Source organism: Oncorhynchus gorbuscha, linkage group LG14 (genome assembly GCF_021184085.1).
Source record: "Oncorhynchus gorbuscha isolate QuinsamMale2020 ecotype Even-year linkage group LG14, OgorEven_v1.0, whole genome shotgun sequence".
In the NCBI taxonomy this organism is placed as follows: Eukaryota; Metazoa; Chordata; class Actinopteri; order Salmoniformes; family Salmonidae; genus Oncorhynchus; species Oncorhynchus gorbuscha.
In genome coordinates, this window is record NC_060186.1 from 63,021,589 (window position 1) to 63,047,558 (window position 25,970).

The window sequence follows — 25,970 nt, forward strand, 5'->3', positions numbered from 1 at the left end:
TCAAGTAAATGTCATCGTTTTAGTCAAAGTATGATACATCCGTGTGAATGCAGTGTCTTTTCCTATGATATGATAAAATAAATGATTTTCAGCTTACGTTTCGGTTCAGGGCTGGGTTTTATTTCAATGTTATTTATGTTTACAAGTCATTTGCGGCTGGCATGATCATGATCAAAGTCATTGTAGCCTATAACTTAACTTCCCTTGTGAGAACCATGAGCACGGTCTGACCTGGCATTGCTGTGCCGAAGCGCATATCTTTCACTAGTTATCCATATTACTGGAGCATCATCTTATTTTTTTCTTACTATTTCTATGGTGGACCCGCAGCCAAAAGTTATGGGAGATGGCGAAGTCAGAGACAGGCCAGTGGTTTCCATCTATGTGGAAGTCTTCCCTAAATCAATGCTTATGACAAATCCAGCTCCAGAACCAGCCATATAGCCAGCTGGCTAATCTTACATGGTGTATAAAAAATAAATTCTCTAGGACAGGAAATTAAGTCGAAATAGTGGCGGCATCTTATTCTGGGTGGTGGGGTTTAAGGCTAAGACCTTGACTGACTTTATTTCTCTTCCTCTTGACACTTTCATTCTCCCTCTTCCCCTCGGTCTTGTCTACCCCTTTCTATTTCACTCACTCTCTTTTTCCCAGACGTCCACAATGATCAGAAGTTGAAACCTGCAGCAGCATTCCTCTATCTATATTTTAGTAGACAACACAAACCCCTCACATATTCACCCTACTCACTGGGACTTCATTAAAACACAAACCCCTCACATTTTCACCCTACTCACTGGGACTTAATTAAAACACAAACCCCTCACATATTCACCCTTCTCACTGGGACATCATTAAAACACAAAACCATCACATATTCACCCTACTCACTGGGACTTCATTAAAACACAAACCCATCACATATTCACCCTACTCACTGGGACTTCATTAAAACACAAACCCATCACATATTCACCCTACTCACTGGGACTTCATTAAAACACAAACCCATCACATATTCACCCTACTCACTGGGACTTCATTAAAACACAAAACCATCACATATTCACCCTACTCACTGGGACATCATTAAAACACAAACCCATCACATATTCTCCCTACTCACTGGGACTTCATTAAAACACAAAACCATCACATATTCACCCTACTCACTGGGACTTCATTAAAACACAAAACCATCACATATTCACCCTACTCACTGGGACTTTGTTAAAACACAAAACCATCACATATTCACCCTACTCACTGGGACTTCGTTAAAACACAAACCCATCACATATTCACCCTACTCACTGGGACTTCGTTAAAACACAAACCCCTCACATATTCACCCTACTCACTGGGACTTCTTTAAAACACAAAACCATCACATATTCACCCTACTCACTGGGACTTCATTAAAACACAAACTCATCACATATTCACCCTACTCACTGGGACTTCATTAAAACACAAACCCCTCACATATTCACCCTACTCACTGGGACTTCATTAAAACACAAACCCCTCACATATTCACCCTACTCACTGGGACTTCATTAAAACACAAACCCATCACATATTCACCCTACTCACTGGGACATCATTAAAACACAAAACCATCACATATTCACCCTACTCACTGGGACATCATTAAAACACAAAACCATCACATATTCACCCTACTCACTGGGACATCATTAAAACACAAACCCATCACATATTCTCCCTACTCACTGGGACTTCATTAAAACACAAACCCCTCACATATTCACCCTACTCACTGGGACTTCATTAAAACACAAACCCCTCACATATTCACCCTACTCACTGGGACTTCATTAAAACACAAACCCCTCACATATTCACCCTACTCACTGGGACTTCATTAAAACACAAAACCATCACATATTCACCCTACTCACTGGGACTTCATTAAAACACAAAACCATCACATATTCACCCTACTCACTGGGACTTTGTTAAAACACAAACCCATCACATATTCACCCTACTCACTGGGACTTCATTAAAACACAAACCCATCACATATTCACCCTACTCACTGGGACTTCATTAAAACACAAACCCCTCACATATTCACCCTACTCACTGGGACTTCATTAAAACACAAACCCATCACATATTCACCCCACTCACTGGGACTTCATTAAAACACAAACCCATCACATATTCACCCCACTCACTGGGACTTCATTAAAACACAAACCCATCACATATTCACCCTACTCACTGGGACTTCATTAAAACACAAACCCATCACATATTCACCCTACTCACTGGGACTTCATTAAAACACAAACCCATCACATATTCACCCTACTCACTGGGACTTCATTAAAACACACTCCATTGGTTCCATGTCATTTTTTGATTGTTTTCTTTCACTGTGATTTTTAAGCATGCCAAACAAAGTTGTGATCAATCGAATTGTATTCCAACCAATTCTTCCTGTTGTATTTATCTGGTGAGCGTTAGGGATTTTTTTTCTGGTGAAATGTCCTTCATATGCACAATCGTGTGGTTGCATGCACATGCACACACACACAGTGGCAGTAATTGCATTGCATTAGCTGCCTAGTGATGAGGCGAACCCCCTCAATAACCTCTGATGGCCCGCCTGTCTAGAAATCCTACTCTCATTTAGCTGGGGATGTTGGATTTAGTTTTGCTGGTATCTGAGAATTCTTCTACTTGAATGCTTCTCTCATTTTGCCTACACCTACCTTGTCAAACAACTATTTAGTAACACATGGATTCATGACTAATTCTCACTGAAGAACAATGCGTCTCCACATCTAGCAGATGGAAAGTTGAGAAGAAAGAGAAAGGCGGGAATGAAGAGAGGAAGTGACAAGAGAACGGGTGTAGCTTGAGTGTTACGACATCTCCTTAGGGAGCTTCCTAGGAGGTAATGAATAATGAATCGCCATGAATCGATACACACACACACACACACACACACACACACACACACAGAAGCCTTTCGTCTGTGCAGTGATGTGGCCAGTGTATTTTATATAGCAATAAGATAAAGCTCCTAACTGGTGATACAGCGGTAAATTAGTTGTGGTAAATAATGTAGTAATTAGCTGCAGTGAGTACTGGCATGGCGTAGTTCTGTATTGATTCTTCAGGAGATTACCCAGCTGTGGTGTTTTATCATTCCAATGGACCTTGACAATAATTAAATGGGCTGGCAATCGGGCTTCATGCACGTCTCAAACACTGGACCAGGCATGTCTGACCTCACTACTTTGTAAAATACTTCACAGTGCATGCTAGGTTTGCACATTTTGGGGAATATTCAGTGGTGGAAACGTCCTGTGGGAATTAACGGGAATATATGGGAATGAATATGAATATAAATACCATTTAAATGTAGATGTTTTTTGGAGGCAAATATGGAGACAAACCCTTTATCTCATCATAAGAAATGATTAAAAACTATTTCGTTACGAATTTAACTTTTAATGAAATGAGTTGACTCTACACGTGGGATGATTTCACTGAACAACAAAAGAAAGGGAATATTCAATGATCTCCAATGATCCATCGCATCTCCCGAAAAACGTTTTCCACATACATCTGTAAAACGATAGAAAGTAAAGATTTGATTGTCTTCCTTTCAGGCTCCCATGTCTTCTCAGCACGTTCTTTGCTTTGGTGTGTGTGGGTTTCCAAACAAGGACCAGTTGCGCTCTGAGGCGGCTGATGTTGGTGGGATTTGGAGGATGATGGAGGCAACGGGGAAGGAGCCTCAGATCCACAGAGTCCCTTAAACCAGGTGGCTGAGGAGATGTTGGCACGATTGCCATATTGCATTTCCATCCCAAAGCCCTTGCTTGGAAGTGTACTTCGCCAGACTGCCAAGAACCTTGCCCTCATCCAGGCCAAGGTGGTGAGACACAGTAGTGATGACACCATAGGCCTTGTTGATCTCTGCACCAGACAGGATGCTTTGGATCCAACATGTACGCTGCAGCGTCTTTCCCTCCAGTCTTCCCCGTCTTCAGACTCCTTCCCCTCCTGGAGACTGTCAGACATGATGTCAACACCACCCCAACGGGTGTTGCTGGGCAGCTTCAATGTGGTGCTCTTATTCTTCTCACTTTGCTTGGTGAGGTAGATTGGCGATATAACTTGATGCCTAACCATTTCCTTGACTCTCTTGTAGAGTGTATCCATTGTTTTCAGTGCCAAGATGTCCTTGAGGAGCAGATTCAATGCATGAGCAGCACAGCCAGTGGGTGTGATATGAGGGTAGGATTCCTCCACCTTAGACCAAGCAGCCTTCATGTTCACAGCATTCTCTATCACCAGAGCAAATACCTTCTGTGGTCCAAGGTCATTGATGACTGCCTTTGCCTCATCTGCAATGTAGGGACCGGTGTGTCTGTTGTCCATTGTGTCTGTGTTCTTGTAGAATACTGGTTGAGGGGTGGAGATGATGTTGTTAATTATTCCTTACCCACGAACATTCGATCACCCATCGGAGATTATTGCAATACAGTCTGCTTTCTCTATGATTTGCTTGATCTTCACTTGAACTCTGCATCCAGCAAATGAGTAGATAAAGTATGCCTGGTTGGAGGGGTGTATGCTGGGAGAAGAACGTTCAGCATACATTGTTGAAGTGTTTATTAACGTTCTTGATTTGCGTAACGGTCATAAGCTCTCACAGCAGCACTTTCAATAAGCGGGAATAGAAAATAAGTCGGCGTCAGAGTTGTCTCACAAACTTTATTTTGAATGGCTTACTAATTGTGTGTATGTATGTCAACAACAATGAGATAAAACAATGAGATAAAACATGTCCTTATACAGCTCTCTGGTCTTGGCCATTGTGGAGAGGTTGGAGTCTGTTTGATTGAGTGTGTGGACAGGTGTCTTTTATACAGGTAACGAGTTCAAACAGGTGCAGTTAATACAGGTAAAGAGTGGAGAACAGGAGGGCTTCTTAAAGAAAAACTAACAGGTCTGTGAGAGCCGGCATTCTAACTGGTTGGTAGGGGATCAATTACTTATGTCATGCAATAAAATGCAAATTATTACTTAAAAATCATACAATGTGATTTTCTGGATTTTTGTTTTAGATTCCGTCTCTCACAGTTGAAGTGTACCTATGATAAAAATTACAGACCTCTACATGCTTTGTAAGTAGAAAAACCTGCAACATCGGCAGTGTATCAAATACTTATTCTCCCCACTGTATATATTTTTATTTGGCGTACCCCCGACGGCATCGCCTTTTGCCTATCAAACTGTAAAAATCCTAAATATACAATTAGATAATACTAGTTATTTCTAACATTCTTTATAGCAAAAACCACCAGCATGTTCAACCCCAGAGTAGCGAACTCCGCAGGATGACGGACGTTTGTAGTCTGTCCATTCCTTGCCCTGATGATCTTTTAGCATATTCTGCAATTGACTTGGGTCAGTTCTGCTGGTTAACCTTTATCATTCGCCCTGAAACTGAAAAACTGCCTAACGGGATGACCTGCTTTTCTTTCCCACTACGTCAGCCATCATTTTTTTCAGATTTAGCTACAGCAGGCTATATTGTGGTTGCTAAGGCAGGCTATACTTTTATTATTTAATGAGATTGTTTTGGGCTTTTGTAGCAATTTAAATAAGAAGACATGTATGCCCCCAATCCCAGTTCTGGTATAACCAATGTGTCTTCTATATTGCCTTCTTCCCACCAATGAACCCCTCCGTGCGCAACTCAGTTTGGAAAATGCAGCGTGTAGAATCTGACCCTACAGAATAGGGGTCGGCCGATTAATCGGAATGGCCGATTTCAAGTTTTCATAACAATCTGTATTTTTGGACACCGATTTGGCAGATTTTTTTATTTAATTTATTTATTTAAATTACTGTTATATTTTTTACACCTTTATTTAACTAGGCAAGTCAGTTAAGAAACACGTTCTTATTTTCAATGGCGGCCTAGGAATGGTAGGTTAACTGCCTTGTTCAGGGGCAGACCGACAGATTTTTACCTTGTCAGCTTGGGGTTTCAATCTTGCAACCTTACAGTTAACTAGTGTCCAACGCTCTAACCACCTGCCTTACATTGCACTCCACAAGGAGACTGCCTGTTACGCGAATGCAGCAAGAAGCCAAGGTAAGTTGCTAGCTAGCATTAAACTTATCTTATAAAAAACAATCAATCAACCATAATCACTAGTTAACTACACATGGTTGATGATATTACTAGTTTATCTAGCATGTCCTGCGTTGCATATAATCGATGCGGTGCGTATCGTTGCTCCAATGTGTACCTAAACATAAACATCAATGCCTTTCTTAAAATCAATACACAGAAGTATATATTTTTAAACCTGCATATTTAGCTAAAAGAAATCGAGGTTAGCAGGCAATATTAACCAGGTGAAATTGTCACTTCTCTTGCGTTCATTGCACGCAGAGTCAGGGTATATGCAATAATAATAAAAGTTTAGTTTAGTGTGCAATATTAATGACCAAAGGCTCGTATTTCTGTGTTATTATGTTATAATTGAGTCTATGATTTGATAGAGCAGTCTGACTGAGCGGTGGTAGGCAGCAGCAGGCTCGTAAGCATTCATTCAAACAGCATTTTCGTGCGTTTTGCCAGCAGCTGTTTATGACGTAAAGCCTATCAACTCCCGAGATTAGGCTGGTGTAACCGATGTGAAATGGCTAGCTAGTTAGCGGGGTGTGCGCTAATAGCATTTCAAACATCACTCTCTCTGAGACTTGGAGTGGTTGTTTCCCTTGCTCTGCTTGGGTAACGCTGCTTCGAGGGTGGCTGTTGTCTTTGTGTTCCTGGTTCGATCCCAGGTAGGAGCGAGGAAAGGGACGGAAGCTATACTGTTACACAGGCAATACTAAAGTGCCTATAAGAACATCCAATAGTCAAAGCTATATGAAATACAAATGGTATAGAGGGAAATAGTCCTATAAATACTATATTAACTACAACCTAAAACTTCTTACCTTGGAATATTGAAGACTCATGTTAAAAGGAACCACCAACTTTCATATGTTCTCCTGTTCTGAGCAAGGAACTTAAACGATAGCTTTTTTACATGGCAAATATTGCACTTTTACCTTCTCCAACACTTTGTTTTTGCATTATTTAAACCAAATTGAACATGTTTCATTATTTATTTGAGGCTAAATACATTTTTATATATGTATTATATTAAGTTAAAATAAGTGTTCATTCAGTATTGCTGTAGTTGTCATTATTACAAATACATTTTAAAAATTGGCCGATTAATCGGCATCGCCTTTATTTGGTCCTCCAATAATCAGTATCGGTATCGGCGTGGAAACATAGTCGAAGTTTCACTATGTCAAGCTCTACCACACCCTGTGACATGTTTACTGAACTTTCTCAGATGGCAGACTCTTGCTCCCAGTAGCATTGGCTACCACCTAAGTACTGTCTCTATCTCTCTTTCTCCCACTCTCTTTTCATCACTCTCCAGTTCTCTCTGATTATGACCAAAGGTCCACAAAGTGAAATGCAGTCAACATAAATCATTTCTGCCGGACCACAGCGCTGTAGAAAGGGAGGGCTGGTCAGTTCATTATGCCAGACTTTTTGGCTAGAGAGCAAAGGGAAGTCTCTTCACGTGAGGGAACAGCAGGCAAATCCAGTTTGGCTCCGAGATGTGGGGCAGATCTGGGGCTTCTTTCGATTGTTTTCAGTTAGAAGTTTGAGCTTCCTCCCTTTCTCTCTCACCCGCTCTCTCTCAATGGTCTGCCTCATCCAACTAGCAATTACTCCCACAGCCCCTCTTTACGTGGGGCTAACTACCCTCACCTCCCCCTGTCATGTAGAACACAGACCACCGCAATGTAGTGGACATCTGATGCCGCCCTTGTATTTAAGACCTGGCAGGAGCAAGGCAAATCAGTTGCTAGGTGTTAGTTCACTGTCACGTCAGTCCAGTGAATTACCACTTAATGGTCTATTTGTAAGGATTCACATCCGATTCAGATCAGATTGGGAAATTCATTTGTTCATGTGCTTAAAAATGATGTACATAAAACACAGCAAACAACACAATATAATTCATTTAAACTAGTCATGGTCTTCCATTTAGTGTGTTAGAGCAGGGTCTGGAACAAAAGGCAGTTTAGTAGAGTCGGGTGTGTGCAAGTGGAACCAGTGTAGTAGTCGGGTGTGTGTAAGCGGAAGCAGCGTAGTAGAGTCGGGAGTGTGTTCCATATGACTGAATTAACCTTATTTTTTTCCTCTTCTCTGCTTCCAGGTCACATGAAGAGGAAAACGCGTCGGCGGCCATCTTGGGGGCGGGGCATCATCAGGAAGAAGAAGATCTATAAGAAGGGAATGGAGGAAGAGGAGGATGAAGGTGTGGAGCCTGAGCCAGAGAGCCTGAGCCAGGATGAAGACTCTTCCTGCGACACCATGGACCCTCAGCCCAACGGACACCACACACACCCTCACACACAGAGCATCTCCATGGAGGAAGAGCACTCCAACGCGGCACCTAGGGGCCGGAGCACAGCGACTGAGACACAGGGGGAGAGCAGCACAGGGACAGGGCCCAAGAAAGAAGAGACACCGGCTACAGACGACAAAGCCAAATCCACCTCCACAGACAAAGAACTCCAGTCTAAAAGCGAGTCTTCCCCATCTGAAAGGGAAGAGTCTCATTGTAAAGACGAGGAGCCTCAAGCCCAGGACAAGTTGATCCAGTCTGAAGGTGAGGGGTCTAAACATGAAGATCTCCAGTCTAAAGATAAGTGTACCCGGGCCGATGGCGAGAAGCCCCAAGACCAGCCTGATGATCTCCAGGCGAAACACAAGGAGGCCCAGTCCAAGGCTGAGCAGCATTTGTCAGCCCCTAAGACGGCCACAGCGCCCTCTGTCCCTCGGGAGGAGTGTGTGAATGGGGATGAGTCCTTGGACAGCTTGGACTCGCAGGCCCTCAAGAGCTCTGAGACAGAGGAAGGTCCTACAGAGGGCACAGGTGAGGGGGCGGAGGGGAAAGATGATATTTCTGCAAAGAGCAGAGGTATTCAGGAGCGCCCTCCTCAGGTCGGGAGGAAAGGAGGCATGGAGACGGGCGAGGAGGAGCATGAGCAGGATAGAGAAGGTACTGAGAGTTTATCTGTGGCGAACTTCTACCTACTAGAATCCTGACTTGATATATGCTAAATATATCTGTCTAACTTTGACTTGTATAAATATTTCATCATGTCAATGGGTTAATTTGAGTTACTCTGAGTTACTTGTACAGATGATCCGTTCTGATCTTTTCCCCCAGAGAGCACCAGACAACCTAGAAACACATCCACAGATTTTAACAGGCAGTCTAACCTCAAAAGACTTACACTGAGTTTGCTTGTAAAATGACAGGACATGAATAATCCCAGAAGTATGGCATGTGAAATGTTTTCCTTTAGTCTACAGACAGCCTATTTCAATTAAACCCTCAAAAGCTGCTGAGGTTGTGTACCTTTGTAGAATATCCAAAACCACTCTCGATTTATTCTCAAAAAAAGGTTTTATTGTGAAAAATGTCATAAGGTTGGCTCTTTTCTCCCTCTCACATTTTTTCTTTGGCCTTGGACCGTTTGCTATTGATTTAGTGGCGTGTAGTGTCTGGGACAAGTGTGAGTTTGTGTGTGTGCGGTGTCTGGGACAAGCCAATAGGCCTGTCTGTGTGTGCGTGTGTGATAAGCCAATATGCCTGTGTGTGTGATTAACGACTCAGGACTGTGGATTGGAAGCCCTGAGCTACTGGGTGATTTGGGAGGCCTGGAGTATTAGTGGTGGCTGGATCATACAGACAGTGTATTACCACTCAGGCTGGTAAACTAGAAGCCAGCGGATCACAGGCTGTGTATGTAGCGGGCCAGCTATTCTTGTTCTCTTTGGTTGTCAGGCCTTTGCTTCAATTCAAACACCCCTGGTTTGTGAATAGGCTTTGTCATATGGTATGTTCTCCTAACCTACCTGGTTAATGATGGTATATAAACAATTATAGGTCAAAGGTGATTGTAGGTGGGCTGTCATTTACCTGTTCTCTCTTTCTGTTTCAAGGCGTGTCCAAGGGAAGGAAGAGTCAATCAGAGCAGTCGAAGGGTTCGGCTGACATAACAGAGGAAGAGTCTCCACAGATCCCTCCCACTCCGCCACCTCCACTAGTGGTCGATCACCAGCGACTCACAGTAAGTGTTGTGGGGCCATGTTCTGTCTCATGCTGATGAGGTGGGGGATTGAGGAGGGGAGGCGTAGAGGACAACATGGGGATTGAAGGAAGGAAAGAGAGTGATTGGGAGGTGGAGGATGGGGGACTCAATCATGGGAGACTGGCCCCTAATCCTCCCCAGGATTCAGGCCTCTCTGGGGCTGCTGGTGTCACTCTCTCCCTTCTCAGATGGATGCTCCTGATTTCTTAGACTAATATCGTCTCCTCTCGGAGAACCCAGTCTCCCCTCACTCTCTCTCTGTGTGTTCTACGAGACACACTTTAAATCCCTGTCATCCCAGAGAGGACCGATCCAATTTAAGTGGCAGACAGCAGTGCATCTCTGATTCAACTCCGCGTCTTCACTCAATCAACAGGTGTTGTTTCTTCCATACAGCCATTTCAAGAACGCAGACAGGACATGACTCAAACATGAGGCATTCTGCGCTTTCGACTCTCCAGCTACCCGCTCCGGCAAGTTGGTCTCCGAATTGATTGACAGGATAGGAAGGAGAATATGGGCAGCGGTTTCCAGACACTTTACACAGTCACGCTTATGTTCCACCTAATTCCCTGGGTGTAAATTGGGGCAGTGCTCTTTTTTTACTCCTTTCGCTCTCTTCTCTCTACCGACCGACCAAACGGCCCTGGTAAGAACAGGAAGAAGCAGCGTGGTTGTAGTCTAATTGGTGTAAAATAAGTGCTCTCCATCCCTGTGTTTTCTCTTTCTCCATCCCTATATCCCACTGTGACATCACCCACATCCCCTGCTATCAAAGCGTTATCTCCCCTTGGTTACCCTTGCCCCAGGGGGTAACAGAGATTGAGGGGTGCTTGGTTTCCACCTTGCCTCTCCTGTCGCTCGTCAGTGGCGTCTCAAGTGATTGACGGGTCTGATCCTTCCGTCTGGTCAAAGGTGGGTCGTGTTTGGCCGATGCTCCCAATTCAAAATAAATAAATAACAAATAAAAATAGGGTGCGCCACAGTCGCGGGTGGAACCGTGGGAACACTCCCTCCCTATGAACGCCGACTGCGCTAATCTGGAGGCTTATTTGTTAGGCCATGGAAAAAGAGGAGATATCTTTAAGACAGATTGTGAAAAGAGGGCACTGTGTATAATTGCTTTTTCATCCACCCGGCTTACGGAACAAATTGAATTTCCGGTGAGCGGGGTGAGAGTCCACATTTAAGGCTGATATCGCCACAGTGGTCGGGTAGGGCTGGCTCGCTGCCTGATACATATTAGGAGGGGAGTGGTGTGCCACGTTCCGTTCCTCCTCTCTACTTCTCTTTCATTTATATTAATTAATTGGAGGTCTCATTACTTCTGACATTTAACTTGGATGGCAGGGCCCTGGAAATCCCTTTTGGAATTAAGCACAGCCTGGACTCTGCTAGTTCCTTCAGTCACACAGGTTCTACTAGGCAGATGGTTGTCATCAGCAGTGTTCTTCAGCCCTGCTCCTGGAAAGCTACATGGTTTGCATGCTTTTGTTACAGCCCAGCACCAACACACCTGATTCTACTAATTAGCCTACTTATTGGTGGTTAGTTGAATCTGGATGTTAATGCTGAGCTGGGAAGAAAAAGGGGGGGTCGTCGATACAGTTGAATATTGCAACATTATTTTGGGATGATATCGATATTTGATTGCAAGTACAAACATACTTATTAGCTAGAGCTAGTCGGCTATACCCGAGACAACTCCATTTTTTGTCCTATAGCTTATTCTCCATCTTCTTGGAGAATTCCCAGCCCTTGAAAATGTGCACATCCCCGGGACCAGGTTGAAGAAACTAATGAAGCACTTTTGTTGTGCGTTACTCCCAGACCCCCTCTGTTTCATGAATAATCAGCCACACTGACAGACAGAACCTTTTCAGGGCTCCAGGCAGAACCTTTCCAGGGCTCCAGGCAGCGACCGTTTAGTTGCATTTTGCGACCCTTTGACTTGGCTGTGCGACCAAATCATGAGCTGGTGCCACCATTTGAAAAAGTTAGTGACAGCAGTGCCACCAGGGGAAAACGTTTGTCTTTGAGCACTGAGTGACCTAGATTATAGCAGAATTATCATCTATTAGGGAATCAAATCTCATCCCATTATTTATATCCACCTCCCCAAAGAACACGCAGGCTTCGCTACAAGAGCAGGCAGGGCAATTTTCCTTAATGTGTTACGCAGCTGCAAATGTCCAGTGTGCATATATAGGCTGTCACACTGAAGAGTCTCCCCTGATGCCTAACTATTACAGCATGTCAAGATTTCCCATTTCAGAGCTGTCCGTCCACAGAAGTAGCCCCATTGTCAGTTTGTCGTCTCTGCCCATTTCCAACACTAATAACAGCAGAGAGAGCGAGAGAGAACGCCTGCTAGGGGAAGAAAACTGCTTAATGGCCAGTGCCAGGAGCGAAGTGTTTTGATTGTCAATAAAAAATAAATAACTTTGAGTGCTTGCTTCCTTTTCATTTTTATTCATCGCCGTTGATGTTCTTGACAGCGTGGTCATTTGCATGTGATAACAGCTTTCCATTTGGAGGACTGGCGTTTTGAAAGGGCTTTCATCCACGTCAGGATCCAGCTACATCAGCACATCAGGAAAACGCAACACATGCGCGCACACACACACACACACACACACACACACACACACACACACACACACACACACACACACACACACACACACACACACACACACACACACACACACACACACAAAAAGAAAGCCGTCATTTGCTCCTCATGTCCAAAACCACTCTCTGTGACTAGCACACACACTGCACCTAGTCCTGTTTTTTCCCCCTCTCTAATGCACATTGTCAAAAGCCTTTCTCTGAGAAAGGGTGTTGAGTGGCATAATGCGTTCATTTATGTCCAAGCTGTCAGGTTGGCTCTAACTGTCTGAGGCTGTTTAGATGGAAGGAGAGGAGTGAAGAGAGTGAGTGGAAGAAGACGGGAAAGAAACCGAGGGAGAGGAGGAGGAGGTAGAAAAGGAGTAGAGGGAGAAAAGCACGAGGGGAGAATAGATTGGAGCCCAATGTTTTCAGATAACAGCAAGCTACAGACACTACAGAGGGGTTAATTGCTGACCTCATCCACTTGTAAGTTTGTTATTGTGGCTTTAAGAACTGAGAACAACTTCAGCAATCAGTCGCTCGCTCACACACTCAAGTGTACTCTCAATATTGCACAGGAGTCACTGGAGTAACTCAGTTTCTCTGGACCCCTGCAAGGTTGGAGTCCCCTCCACTCCTAAAATAAAATGTAATGTGTCACCCAGAGACAGCCACTCTCAAAGTATTGACTACCGATCGCTCTCCATGGTGCTGAAATTGTGATGTCTATGAAGCTGCATGCCTAATGATGATAGGCTTTCTGTGGTGCCAGGGCTGGTACAGTGACTTCAGAAAACATTCATACCCCTTGACTTATTCCACATTTAGTTGTTACAGCCTGAATTCAAAATGGATTTTATATATATATATATCTATATTTATCTTTTTTTTCCTTTATCTACATACAATACCCATAATGACAAAGTGAAACATGTTTTTAGGAATTTTTGCAAATGTATTGAAAATTAAATACAGAAATATCTAATTTACGTAAGTATTCACAGCCCTGAGTTAATGCTTTGTAGAAGCACTTTTGGCAATGATTACAGCTGAGAGTGTTTCTGGGTAAGTCTCTAAGAGCTTTCCACACCTGGATTATGCAACATTTGCGCATTATTCTTTTCAAAGTTCTTCAAGCTCTATGAGTTGGTTGTTAATCATTGCTAGACCACCATTTTCAGGTCTTGTCATAAATTTTTCAAGTAGATTGAAGTCAAAACTGTAACTCTGCCACTCAGGAACACAGACACAGCATGGGTTCAAACTTTAGATCCCAGTTCCCACATTTAAATATTAAAATTAATTTTATCAAACAAACTATGCTACAGTTTACGCCATTCCAGTCACATTAGCGTCCGTTAGCAACAACCGTCCCAGTTTAGGAACACCGATCCCGTAGAGGTTTTAATACCTTCACCATGCTGAAAGGGATGTTCAATGTCTGCTTTTTAAATGTATTTCTACCCATCTACCAATTGGTTGCCCTTTGCGAGGCATTGGAAAACCTCCCTGGTCTTTGGGTTTGAAATGCACTGCTTGACTGAGGGACCTTTTAAAATGATCTGTATGTGGGGTACAGAGATGAGGTAGTCATTCAGACATTCTGTTGGGCTATTATTGCACACAGAGTGAGTCCATGCAACTTATTACGTGACCTGTTAATAAGCACATGTTTTACTCCTGAAGTTATGTAGGCTTGCTGTGTAAAAGGGGTTGAATACTTATTGACTGAAGATATTTCAGCTTTTCATTTGTAAAATTGTGTGTAGGCCAGTTAAACAAAATCTAAATGGAATCAATTTTAAGGCTGTAACACAACAGAATTTAGAAAAAGTAAAAGGGTGTGAGTACTTTCTGAAGGCCCTGTATAGTTTGATTTAGCTAATGAATAAATGTTTATTGGTAGGCCAATTTGGTTGTAATTTTCTCATGTTAAGCCTAACATTTCACGAAGCTATACACGATGTCGCTATGCTGCCATTTTTAGACTGCTGGCAATAATGTCATTACTTATTCATTCATTAAAGTTGGAAATTATTATTTTATTATTCATTTTTGATGCAGCAGCATACTAATCAGCTAGTTTAGAATATACAACTGTCCTGTGGGCTATAGGCTACCTGACCCTGCATGACATGAGCCATCCTCTCGCTCTCTCCCAGGTTGGATAGAAGTTGTTGTGCATAAAACCAGTCTATGCCAAATAATAACCAGTCCAACCTCAAAACACTAGCTTACTAGGGATCATTTCATTATGCAGCCTACTATTATGCAGCCTACCATATCACCGGATTCCTGCAACCCACCTCGCCCAATGTGGTACGGATCTGTTATTTTTATTCCTTATAACTGGAACCTCCATCAGCCAGCTAACTAACTACTAGTCTTTGTTAGCCACGGCTAGCGGTCCTCGCCTTTTTCCTTTGCATCAGCCAGCCTTAGCTTGCTTGGACAATCACCTGCCAGCCTGCACAGCACGATATCAACCCAGAGCATATCGGACTGCTTCTCTATCATATCGCCGGATTCCTGCCGCTCTGGATCATTACACCGGCACATTACTCCGGATCATCGCAGCTGGCTAGCTGCAAACGAGTGGCTACTGTTAGCTAACTCCTCTGTTCCGAAGCAAGCACCAGCTAATTCTAGGGCTACAATACCTCCTTTGCCAATTGGCCTGGACCCTTTATTGTCGACACAGAGCCCCGCCAATCAATCACGACTGGACTGCTGACGTGATCTCATCAGGCTATTCTGTTACGATATCGCTGAAGAGCCATCTACTAGCCCCGGCCCGCTAGCTTTCCTGAACACTGTGTCCCCTGTTCGCCTAGCATAGTAGTGACTATCGAACAGAACCCTGACTCCCCTATCGCTGCTCTTTTGACCCTATGATCACTCGGCTACACAGCTGATGCCCCCTGGACTGTTTCAATAACACGGTACCTCATTATTTTTACCTGTCAGCCCCAGCCTTAAACTCAGGCCCTGTGTGTACCTAACTGACCCACTCTGCCCATTCATCTCCATTTACCTGTCGGCCCCAGCCTTAAACTCAGGCCCTGTGTGTACCTAACTGACCCACTCTGCCCATTCATCTCCATTTACCTGTCGGCCCCAGCCTTAAACTCAGGCCCTGTGTGTACCTGACTGACCCGCTCTGCCCTCATCACGATTTACCCGTTGTTGTCTTGGCTCTCCTGATCAACACCTGTGATTGCTTTATACCTCTCTAATGTCAATATGCCTTGTCTACTGCTGTCTTGGCTAGTTTCTATTGTTTCATTTCACTGTAGATCCCTCACTCCTGCTCAAAATGCCCTAGATAGCTAATTCGTTCCACCCCACACACATGCGGAGACCTCACCTAGATTAACTGATGCCTCCAGAGACGAAACCTCTCATCGTCACCCAACACATAGGTTTACCTCCACTGTACTCGCAACCTACCATACCCTTGTCTGTACATTATGCCTTGAACCTTTTCTACCACTCCCAGAAATCTGCTCTTTTTATTATCTGTCCCCAACGCACTAGACGACCAGTTCTTTTAGCCTTTAGCCGTACCCTTATCCTACTTCTCCTCTATTCCTCCTCTATTCCTCTGGCGATGTAGAGGTTAACTCAGGCCCCCAGTACTACACCTATTACCCAGGCGCTCTCATTTGTTGACTTCTGTCACCGTAAAAGCTTTGGTTTCATGCATGTTAACATCAGAAGCCTCCTCCCAATGTTTTCCCCCACTGCTTTAGCACACTCCGCTAGTTCTGATGTCCTAGGCGTGTCTGAATCCTGGCTTAGGAAGGCCACCAACTACAACATTTTCCACCAAGATAGAACTGCCAAAGGGGGTGGAGTTGCAATCTACTGCAGAGACAGCCTGCAGAGTTCTGTCATGCTATCCAGGTCTGTGCCCAAACAGTTTGAGCTTCAACTTTTAAAAATCCACCTTTCCAGAAATAAGTCTCTCACTGTTGCTGCTTGTTAAAGAACCCCCTCAGCCCCCAGCTGTGCCCTGGACACCATATGTGAATTTAATCGCCCTCCATTTATCTTCAGAGTTTGTACTGTTAGGTGACCACAACTGGGATATGCTTAACACCCCGGCCGTCCTACAATCTAAGCTAGATGCCCTCAATCTCACACAAATTATCATGGAACCTACTAGGTACAACCCTAAATCTGTAAACACGGGGGCACTCTCATACATATCATCCTTACCAACCTGCCCTCTAAATACGCCTCAACCAGGATCTCAGCGATCACTGCCTCATTGCATGCGTCCATAGTGGGTCCGCGGTCAAACGACCACCCCTCATCACTGTCAAATGCTCCCTAAAACACTTCAGCGAGCAGGCCTTTCTAATCGACCTGGCCCGGGTATCCTGGAAGGATATTGACCTCATTCCGTCAGTAGAGGGTGTCTGGTTATCCTCTGTCTCTGCTGCTAAAGCCACTTTCTACCACTCTAAATTCCAAGCATCTGCCTCTAACCCTACGAAGCTCTTTGCCACCTTCTCCTTCCTCCTGAATCCTCCTCTCCCCCCCCCCTCCTCCCTCTCTGCAGATGACTTCGTCAACCATTTTGAAAAGAAGGTCGACGACATCCGATCCTCGTTTGCTAAGTCAAACGACACCGCTGGTTCTGCTCACACTGCCCTACCCTGTGCTCTGACCTCTTTCTCCCCTCTCTCTCCAGATGAAATCTCGCGTCTTGTGACGGCCGGCCGCCCAACAACCTGCCCGCTCGACCCTATCCCCTCCTCTCTTCTCCAGAGCATTTCCGGAGACCTTCTCCCTTACCTCACCTCGCTCATCAACTTATCCCTGACCGCTGGCTACGTCCCTTCCGTCTTCAAGAGAGCGAGAGTTGCACCCCTTCTGAAAAAACCTACACTCGATCCCTCCGATGTCAACAATTACAGACCAGTATCCCTTGTTTCTTTTCTCTCCAAAACTCTTGAACGTGCCGTCCTTGGTCAGCTCTCCCGCTATCTCTCTCAGAATGACCTTCCTGATCCAAATCAGTCAGGTTTCAAGACTAGTCATTCAACTGAGACTGCAATTCTCTGTATCACGGAGGCGCTCCGCACCGCTAAAGCTAACTCTCTCTCCTCTGCTCTCATCCTTCTAGACCTATCGGCTGCCTTCGATACTGTGAACCATCAGATCCTCCTCTCCACCCTCTCCGAGTTGGGCATCTCCGGCGCGGCCCACGCTTGGATTGCGTCCTACCTGACAGGTCGCTCCTACCAGGTGGCGTGGCGAGAATCTGTCTCCTCACCACGCGCTCTCACCACTGGTGTCCCCCAGGGCTCTGTTCTAGGCCCTCTCCTATTCTCGCTATACACCAAGTCACTTGGCTCTGTCATAACCTCACATGGTCTCTCCTATCATTGCTATGCAGACGACACACAATTAATCTTCTCCTTTCCCCCTTCTGATGACCAGGTGGCGAATCGCATCTCTGCATGTCTGGCAGACATATCAGTGTGGATGACGGATCACCACTTCAAGCTGAACTTCGGCAAGACGGAGCTGCTCTTCCTCCCGGGGAAGGACTGCCCGTTCCATGATCTCGCCATCACGGTTGACAACTCCATTGTGTCCTCCTCCCAGAGCGCTAAGAACCTTGGCGTGATCCTGGACAACACCCTGTCGTTCTCAACTAACATCAAGGCGGTGGCCCGTTCCTGTAGGTTCATGCTCTACAACATCCGCAGAGTACGACCCTGCCTCACACAGGAAGCGGCGCAGGTCCTAATCCAGGCACTTGTCATCTCCCGTCTGGATTACTGCAACTCGCTGTTGGCTGGGCTCCCTGCCTGTGCCATTAAACCCCTACAACTCATCCAGAACGCCGCAGCCCGTCTAGTGTTCAACCTTCCCAAGTTCTCTCACGTCACCCCGCTCCTCCGCTCTCTCCACTGGCTTCCAGTTGAAGCTCGCATCCGCTACAAGACCATGGTGCTTGCCTACGGAGCTGTGAGGGGAACGGCACCTCAGTATCTCCAGGCTCTGATCAGGCCCTACACCCAAATAAGGGCACTGCGTTCATCCACCTCTGGCCTGCTCGCTTCCCTACCACTGAGGAAGTACAGTTCCCGCTCAGCCCAGTCAAAACTGTTCGCTGCTCTGGCTCCCCAATGGTGGAACAAACTCCCTCACGACGCCAGGACAGCGGAGTCAATCACCACCTTCCGGAGACACCTGAAACCCCACCTCTTTAAGGAATACCTAGGATAGGATAAAGTAATCCTTCTCACCCCCCCTTAAAATATTTAGATGCACTATTGTAAAGTGGCTGTTCCACTGGATGTCATAAGGTGAATGCACCAATTTGTAAGTCGCTCTGGATAAGAGCGTCTGCTAAATGACTTAAATGTAAATGTAAATGTAATGGTTATTCTTTAAAAGTGCTTTCCTCATCTTAAATAAGCATGCCCCATTCAATTAAAAAAAAACAGGAACATACAGTGCCTTGCGAAAGTATTCGGCCCCCTTGAACTTTGCGACCTTTTGCCACATTTCAGGCTTCAAACATCAAGATATAAAACTGTATTTTTTTGTGAAGAATCAACAGCCAGTGGGACACAATCATGAAGTGGAACGACATTTATTGGATATTTCAAACTTTTTTAACAAATCAAAAACTTAAGAATTGGGCGTGCAAAATTATTCAGCCCCTTTACTTTCAGTGCAGCAAACTCTCTCCAGAAGTTCAGTGAGGATCTCTGAATGATCCAATGTTGACCTAAATGACTAATGATGATAAATACAATCCACCTGTGTGTAATCAAGTCTCCGTATCAATTCACCTGCACTGCGATAGACTCAGAGGTCCGTTAAAAGCGCAGAGAGCATCATGAAGAACAAGGAACACACCAGGCAGGTCCGAGATATTTTTGTGAAGAAGTTTAAAGCCGGATTTGGATACAAAAAGATTTCCCAAGCTTTAAACATCCCAAGGAGCACTGTGCAAGCGATAATATTGAAATGGAAGGAGTATCAGACCACTGCAAATCTACCAAGACCTGGCCGTCCCTCTAAACTTTCAGCTCATACAAGGAGAAGACTGATCAGAGATGCAGCCAAGAGGCCCATGATCACTCTGGATGAACTGCAGAGATCTACAGCTGAGGTGGGAGACTCTGTCCATAGGACAACAATCAGTCTTATATTGCACAAATCTGGCCTTTATGGAAGAGTGGCAAGAAGAAAGCCATTTCTTAAAGATATCCATAAAAAGTGTCATTTAAAGTTTGCCACAAGCCACCTGGGGGAGACACCAAACATGTGGGAGAAGGTGCTCTGGTCAGATGAAACCAAAATTGAACTTTTTGGCAACAATGCAAAACGTTATGTTTGGCGTAAAAGCAACACAGCTCATCACCCTGAACACACCATCCCCACTGTCAAACATGGTGGTGGCAGCATCATGGTTTGGGCCTGCTTTTCTTCAGCAGGGACAGGGAAGATGGTTAAAATTGATGGGAAAATGGATGGAGCCAAATACTTTCGCAAGGCACTGTATATAGTCCTTGGTGACTGCCCTTGACCAGCACAAAAACATCCTGTGGTGTACTGCATTAGCATCGAATAGCCCCTGCGATATGCATCTTTTCAGGGAAGTTGGGAACTAATATACACAGGCAGTTAGGAAAGCAAAGGCTAGCTTTTTCAAACAGAAATTTGCATCCTGTATCCTCAAATTTTGCAAGTTCTCCCACTTAAAAAGATTAGAGAGGCCTGCAATTTTCATTATAGGTACACTTCAACTATGACAGACAAAATGAGAGAAAAAAAACAATAAATCACACTGTAGGATTTTTAATGAATTTATTTGCAAATTATGGTGGAAAATAAGTATTTGGTCACCTACAAACAAGCAAGATTTCTGGCTCTCACAGACCTATAACTTCATCTTTAAGAGGCTCCTCTGTCCTCCACTCGTTACCTGTATTAATGGCACCTGTTTGAACTTGTTATCAGTATAAAAGACACCTGTCCAGAACCTCAAACAGTCACACTCCAAACTCCACTATGGCCAAGACCAAAGAGCTGTTAAAGGACACCAGAAACAAAATTGTAGACCTGCACCAGGCTGGGAAGACTGCATCTGCAATAGGTAAGCAGCTTGGTTTGAAGAAATCAACTGTGGGAGCAATTGTTGGGAAATGGAAGACATACAAGACCACTGATAATCTCCCTCGATCTGGGGCTCCACGCAAGATCTCACCCCGTGGGGTCAAAATGATCACAAGAACGGTGAGCAAAAATCCCAGAATCACACGGGGGGGACCTAGTGAATGACCTGCAGAGAGCTGGGACCAAAGTAACAAAGCCTACCATAAGTAACACACTACGCCGCCAGGGACTCAAATCCTTCAGTGCCAGACGTGTCTCCCTGCTTAAGCCAGTACATGTCCAGGCCCGTCTGAAGTTTGCTAGAGAGCATTTGGATGATCCAGAAGAAGATTGGGAGAATGTCATATGGTCAGTTGAAACCAAAATATAACTTTTTGGTTAAAACTCAACTCGTCGTGTTTGGAGGACAAAGAATGCTGAGATGCATCCAAAGAACACCATACCTACGGTGAAGCATGGGGGTGGAAACATCATGCTTTTGGGGCTGTTTTTCTGCAAAGGGACCAGGACGACTGATCCATGTAAAGGAAAGAATGAATGGGGCCATGTATCGTGAGATTTTGAGTGAAAACCTCCTTCCATCAGCAAGGGCATTGAAGATGAAACGTGGCTGGGTCTTCGAGCATGATAATGATCCCAAACACATCGCCCGGGCAACACAGGAGTGGCTTCGTAAGAAGCATTTCAAGGTCCTGGAGTGGCCTAGCCAGTCTCCAGATCTCAACCCCATAGAAAATCTTCGGAGGGAGTTGAAAGTCCGTGTTGCCCAGCAACAGCCCCAAAACATCACTGCTCAAGAGGAGATCTGCATGGAGGAATGGGCCAAAATACCAGCAACAGTGTGTGAAAACCTTGTGAAGACTTACAGAAAATGTTTGACCTTTGTCATTGCCAACAAAGGGTGTATAACAAAGTATTGAGATAAACTTTTGTTATTCACAAAATACTTATTTTCTACCATAATTTGCAAATAAATTCATTTTAAAAAATTATTCTCATTTTGTCTGTCATAGTTGAAGTGTACCTATGATGAAAATTACAGGCCTCTCATCTTTTTAAGTGGGAGAACTTGCACAATTGGTGGCTGACTAAATACTTTTTGCCCCACACTATGTCCAGTGATCTCAAAGCATCAGCGCATGATCATGATGTATTCACTCCTTCACTTTCATAAGCATTGTAAAGGTGTTGTGAGGTGAAAGGTTATCAGGTGTTTGGTGTGGCAACCTGGTTCCAAGTAAGGGATCATCACTGATTAAGGGCTGGTGCTGAGTATCAATGCTAGCTAACATATACACTGCTCAAAAAAAATAAAGGAAAAACAAAAATAACATCCTAGATCTGAATGAATGAAATATTCTTTAATACTTTTTCTGACAACAAAATCACACAAATTATCAATGGAAATCAAATTTATCAACCCATGGAGGTCTGGATTTGGAGTCTCACTCAAAATTAAAGTGGAAAACCACACTACAGGCTGATCCAACTTTGATGTAATGTCCTTAAAACAAGTCAAAATGAGGCTCAGTAGTGTGTGCGAGGCCCTCCACGTGCCTGTATGACCTCCCTACAATGCCTGGGCATGCTCCTGATGAGGTGGTGGATGGTCTCCTGAGGGATCTCCTCCCAGACCTGGACTAAAGCATCCGCCAACTCCTGGACAGTCTGTGTTGCAACTTGGCGTTGGTGGATGGAGCGAGACATGATGTCCCAGATGTGCTCAATTGGATTCAGGTCTGGGGAACGGGCGGGCCAGTCCATAGCCTCAATGCCTTCCTCTTGCAGGAACTGCTGACACACTCCAGCAACATGAGGTCTAGCATTGTCTTGCATTAGGAGGAACCCAGGGCCAACCGCACCAGCATATGGTCTCACAAGGGGTCTGAGGATCTCATCCCGGTACCTAATGGCAGTCAGGCTACGTCTGGCGAGCACATGGAGGGCTGTGCGGCCCCCCCAAAGAAATGCCACCCCACACCATGACTGACTCACCGCCAAACCGGTCATGCTGGAGGATGTTGCAGGCAGCAGAACGTTCTCCACGGAGTCTCCAGACTTTCACGTCTGTCACATGTGCTCAGTGTGAACCTGCTTTCATCTGTGAAGAGCACAGGGCGCCAGTGGTGAATTTGCCAATTTTGGTGTTCTCTGGCAAATGCCAAACGTCCTGCACGGTGTTGGGCTGTAAGCACAACCCCCACCTGTGGACGTCGGGCCCTCATACCACCCTCATGGAGTCTGTTTCTGTCCGTTTGAGCAGACACGTGCACATTTGTGGCCTGCTGGAGGTCATTTTGCAGGGCTCTGGCAGTGCTCCTCATGCTCCTCATTGCACAAAAAAAGTGGTCTGTGGTTATCACCTGCAGAACCACTCCTTTATTGGGGTTGTCTTGCTAATTGCCTATCATTTCCACCTGTTGTCTATTCCATTTGCACAACAGCATGTGAAACTTATTGTCAATCAGTGTTGCTTCCTAAGTGGACAGTTTGATTTCACAGAAGTGTGATTGACTTGGAGTTACATTGTGTTGTTTAAGTGTTCCCTTTACTTTTTTGAGCAGTGTAAATATATACACTAATAACCACAGGCTCTGCAGGGTGAGATATTTATGCCAATGTAACACTAACTGTTAACACACATTGAAGTCATCAGCTCTCCAGTTCAAAGTGTTCACACCCCAGGCTGTGGTTATTTCTGTACCCTGGCATAAGCTGTGCCTTGGTCTCCATTTCAGAGATTCACATGGTACCGGGCTGGGCTCCAGGAGCACCAGGTGGGCATGTTTGTTACTGCTGTGTGTGTGTAGAGTTGCTATGGTGTGTGTGTTTGTAGAGGTGATGTGCTGTGCTCAGGTTCAGGTCTATGTTCTCAGAATCACAGGGAGTCTGTCAGTGGCCTCATTAGCTGCCCTTGACTGGCTGAAACACGCAGGGAACACTGTGTGTGTGTATTGAGTTGGCTGTGGGTGTGTTTGTGTGTCTGCAGGCGGGGGGTTGGTGTACTGGTGTAGTCATCTGCTTGGCATCATGCTGTGCCTGAGCTGATAGGTCAGAGGTTACCATGGCTGTGACATCAATAGTGCTTTGTCCTCCCATCTGCGTTCCTTCGCTCTGAATTTTTCCAGATTTTGTTACGTCACAGCCTTATGCTAAAATAGATGACATTTTATTGTTCCCTAATCAGTCTACACACAACACCCCATAATGACCAAGCAAAAACATTTTTGGCTAATTTATCCCCCCCAAAAATGTCAAAACAGATTGTGATTCGTTCTCCGGTCTGGGTTCCTTCTCTCATTCTTTAGCTCTGGCTCATGTTTTGTTATTTTCTAAGAGGGAGCATTAGCAAGAAACAGAGATGGTGAGGAAGAGGCATAGAGAAAGTGGGGGGATAGAGATGTGAGCTGTGATGGGGAGGAAGGGAGGTTGGAGTTAAATGGTCCGTGTCACAGCCCCCTTTAACAGGCTGGATTACAGCTCCGATGTGTGTTGGGAGCTCACTACCTCAGGGGGCCTGCTATCCCCACCACCACACACCTTACCCCCGCTGGCACTATTGACCTGGGCAACTGGACAGAGGCACAGCTGATTAAATCAGGCATCTAACAAGGTAAGAGGCAGAGAAGAGGGGGTGAGATTAGAAGAGGTAGAGAAGGACGGAGTGGGGAAGAAGAATAGTTGTAGATGTGGAGAGACGGGTTGAAAGGAGGGAGTTATTGAGACGGTATTGATGGGTAATTTGAACAAATAGACAAATATCACCTCACTTGAATAATCCTGACATTTCACTGAGGAACCCACACCTTGTTCTCCTGACACACACACCATTACCGTCAGGGTTTCTCTGTTTGCCTGGCGTCTAATGACTGTAAATCTAGTCGCTGTGTGATGATTTGCTATTTAAGTCTATGCATTTTGATGAGCACACACATACAGACACTGTGGCAAGCTGAGACGGAGCAGGTCAATTGAAAGGGTCTTTCACTGTCCTGAGTGTTTTAATTAAAGAAGCAAAGAAAAGTAAACACTGCGCAAATTATGATTTGCTGTAATTAGCTGTCCCTCTGATCTTAATTGCTTTTGAATATAGCTGACCTCCATTTGTGTGTTTGTGTGAGAGTTGTGCTTGTAATGTGAATGCAGGGGATGTGAGCATGTTCCCTGTTGCATTAAATATTCTACTTGTATTCTACTTGTGTGTGATCATGATTTTTCATGTCTATGGCGTGAATGTGTTGTCTAAGGCAGCTTGTCCTTTCTGATGTGTATAATGTGTGTGTGTATAAGGTAGAGGTCGACCGATTTTATGATTTTTCAACACCAATACTGATTATTGGAGGACCAAAAAAGCCGATACAGATTAATCTGACAATTTTTTTAAATGTATTTGTAATAATGACAATTACAACAATACTGAATTAACACTTATTTTAACTTAATATAATACATCAAGTAAATAATGAAAAAACAAAGTGTTGGAGAGTAAAAGTGCAATATGTGCTATGTAAGAAAGCTATCGTTTAAGTTCCTTGCTCAGAACATGAGAACATATGAAAGCTGGTGATTCCTTTTAACATGAGTCTTCAATATTCCCAGGTAAGAAGTTTTAGGTTGTAGTTATTATAGGATTATAGGACTATTTCCCTCTATACCATTTGTATTTCATTAACCTTTGACTATTGGATGTTCTTATAGGCACTTTAGTATTGCAAGTGTAACAGTATAGCTTCCGTCCCTCTCCTTGCCTCTACCTGGGCTCAAAACAGGAACACATCGACAACAGCCACCCTCGAAGCAGCGTTACCCATGCAGAGCAAGGGGAACAACAACTCCCAAGTCTCAGAGCGAGTGACGTTTGAAACGTTATTTGCGTGCACCCCGCTAACCATTTCACATCGGTTACACCAGCCTAATCTCGGGAGTTGATAGGCTTGACACACAATGAAGAGCTCCTGGCAAAA

General features: G+C 44.6%; 1 protein-coding gene across 2 annotated transcripts in view; it reads left to right on the forward strand.

The window, feature by feature from the left end:
• atad2b (ATPase family AAA domain containing 2B) overlaps window positions 1-25,970 on the forward strand; it is a 153,975-nt gene that overhangs the window by 120,870 nt on the left and 7,135 nt on the right. The window contains exons 25-26 of one of the 2 annotated variants that reach the window (XM_046298765.1): window positions 8,295-9,143; window positions 10,094-10,221. In XM_046298765.1, coding sequence (XP_046154721.1) covers window positions 8,295-9,143; window positions 10,094-10,221 — 977 coding nt within the window. The remainder of the gene's footprint in view (window positions 1-8,294; window positions 9,144-10,093; window positions 10,222-25,970) is intronic. The other variant, XM_046298766.1, reaches the window with a different exon arrangement.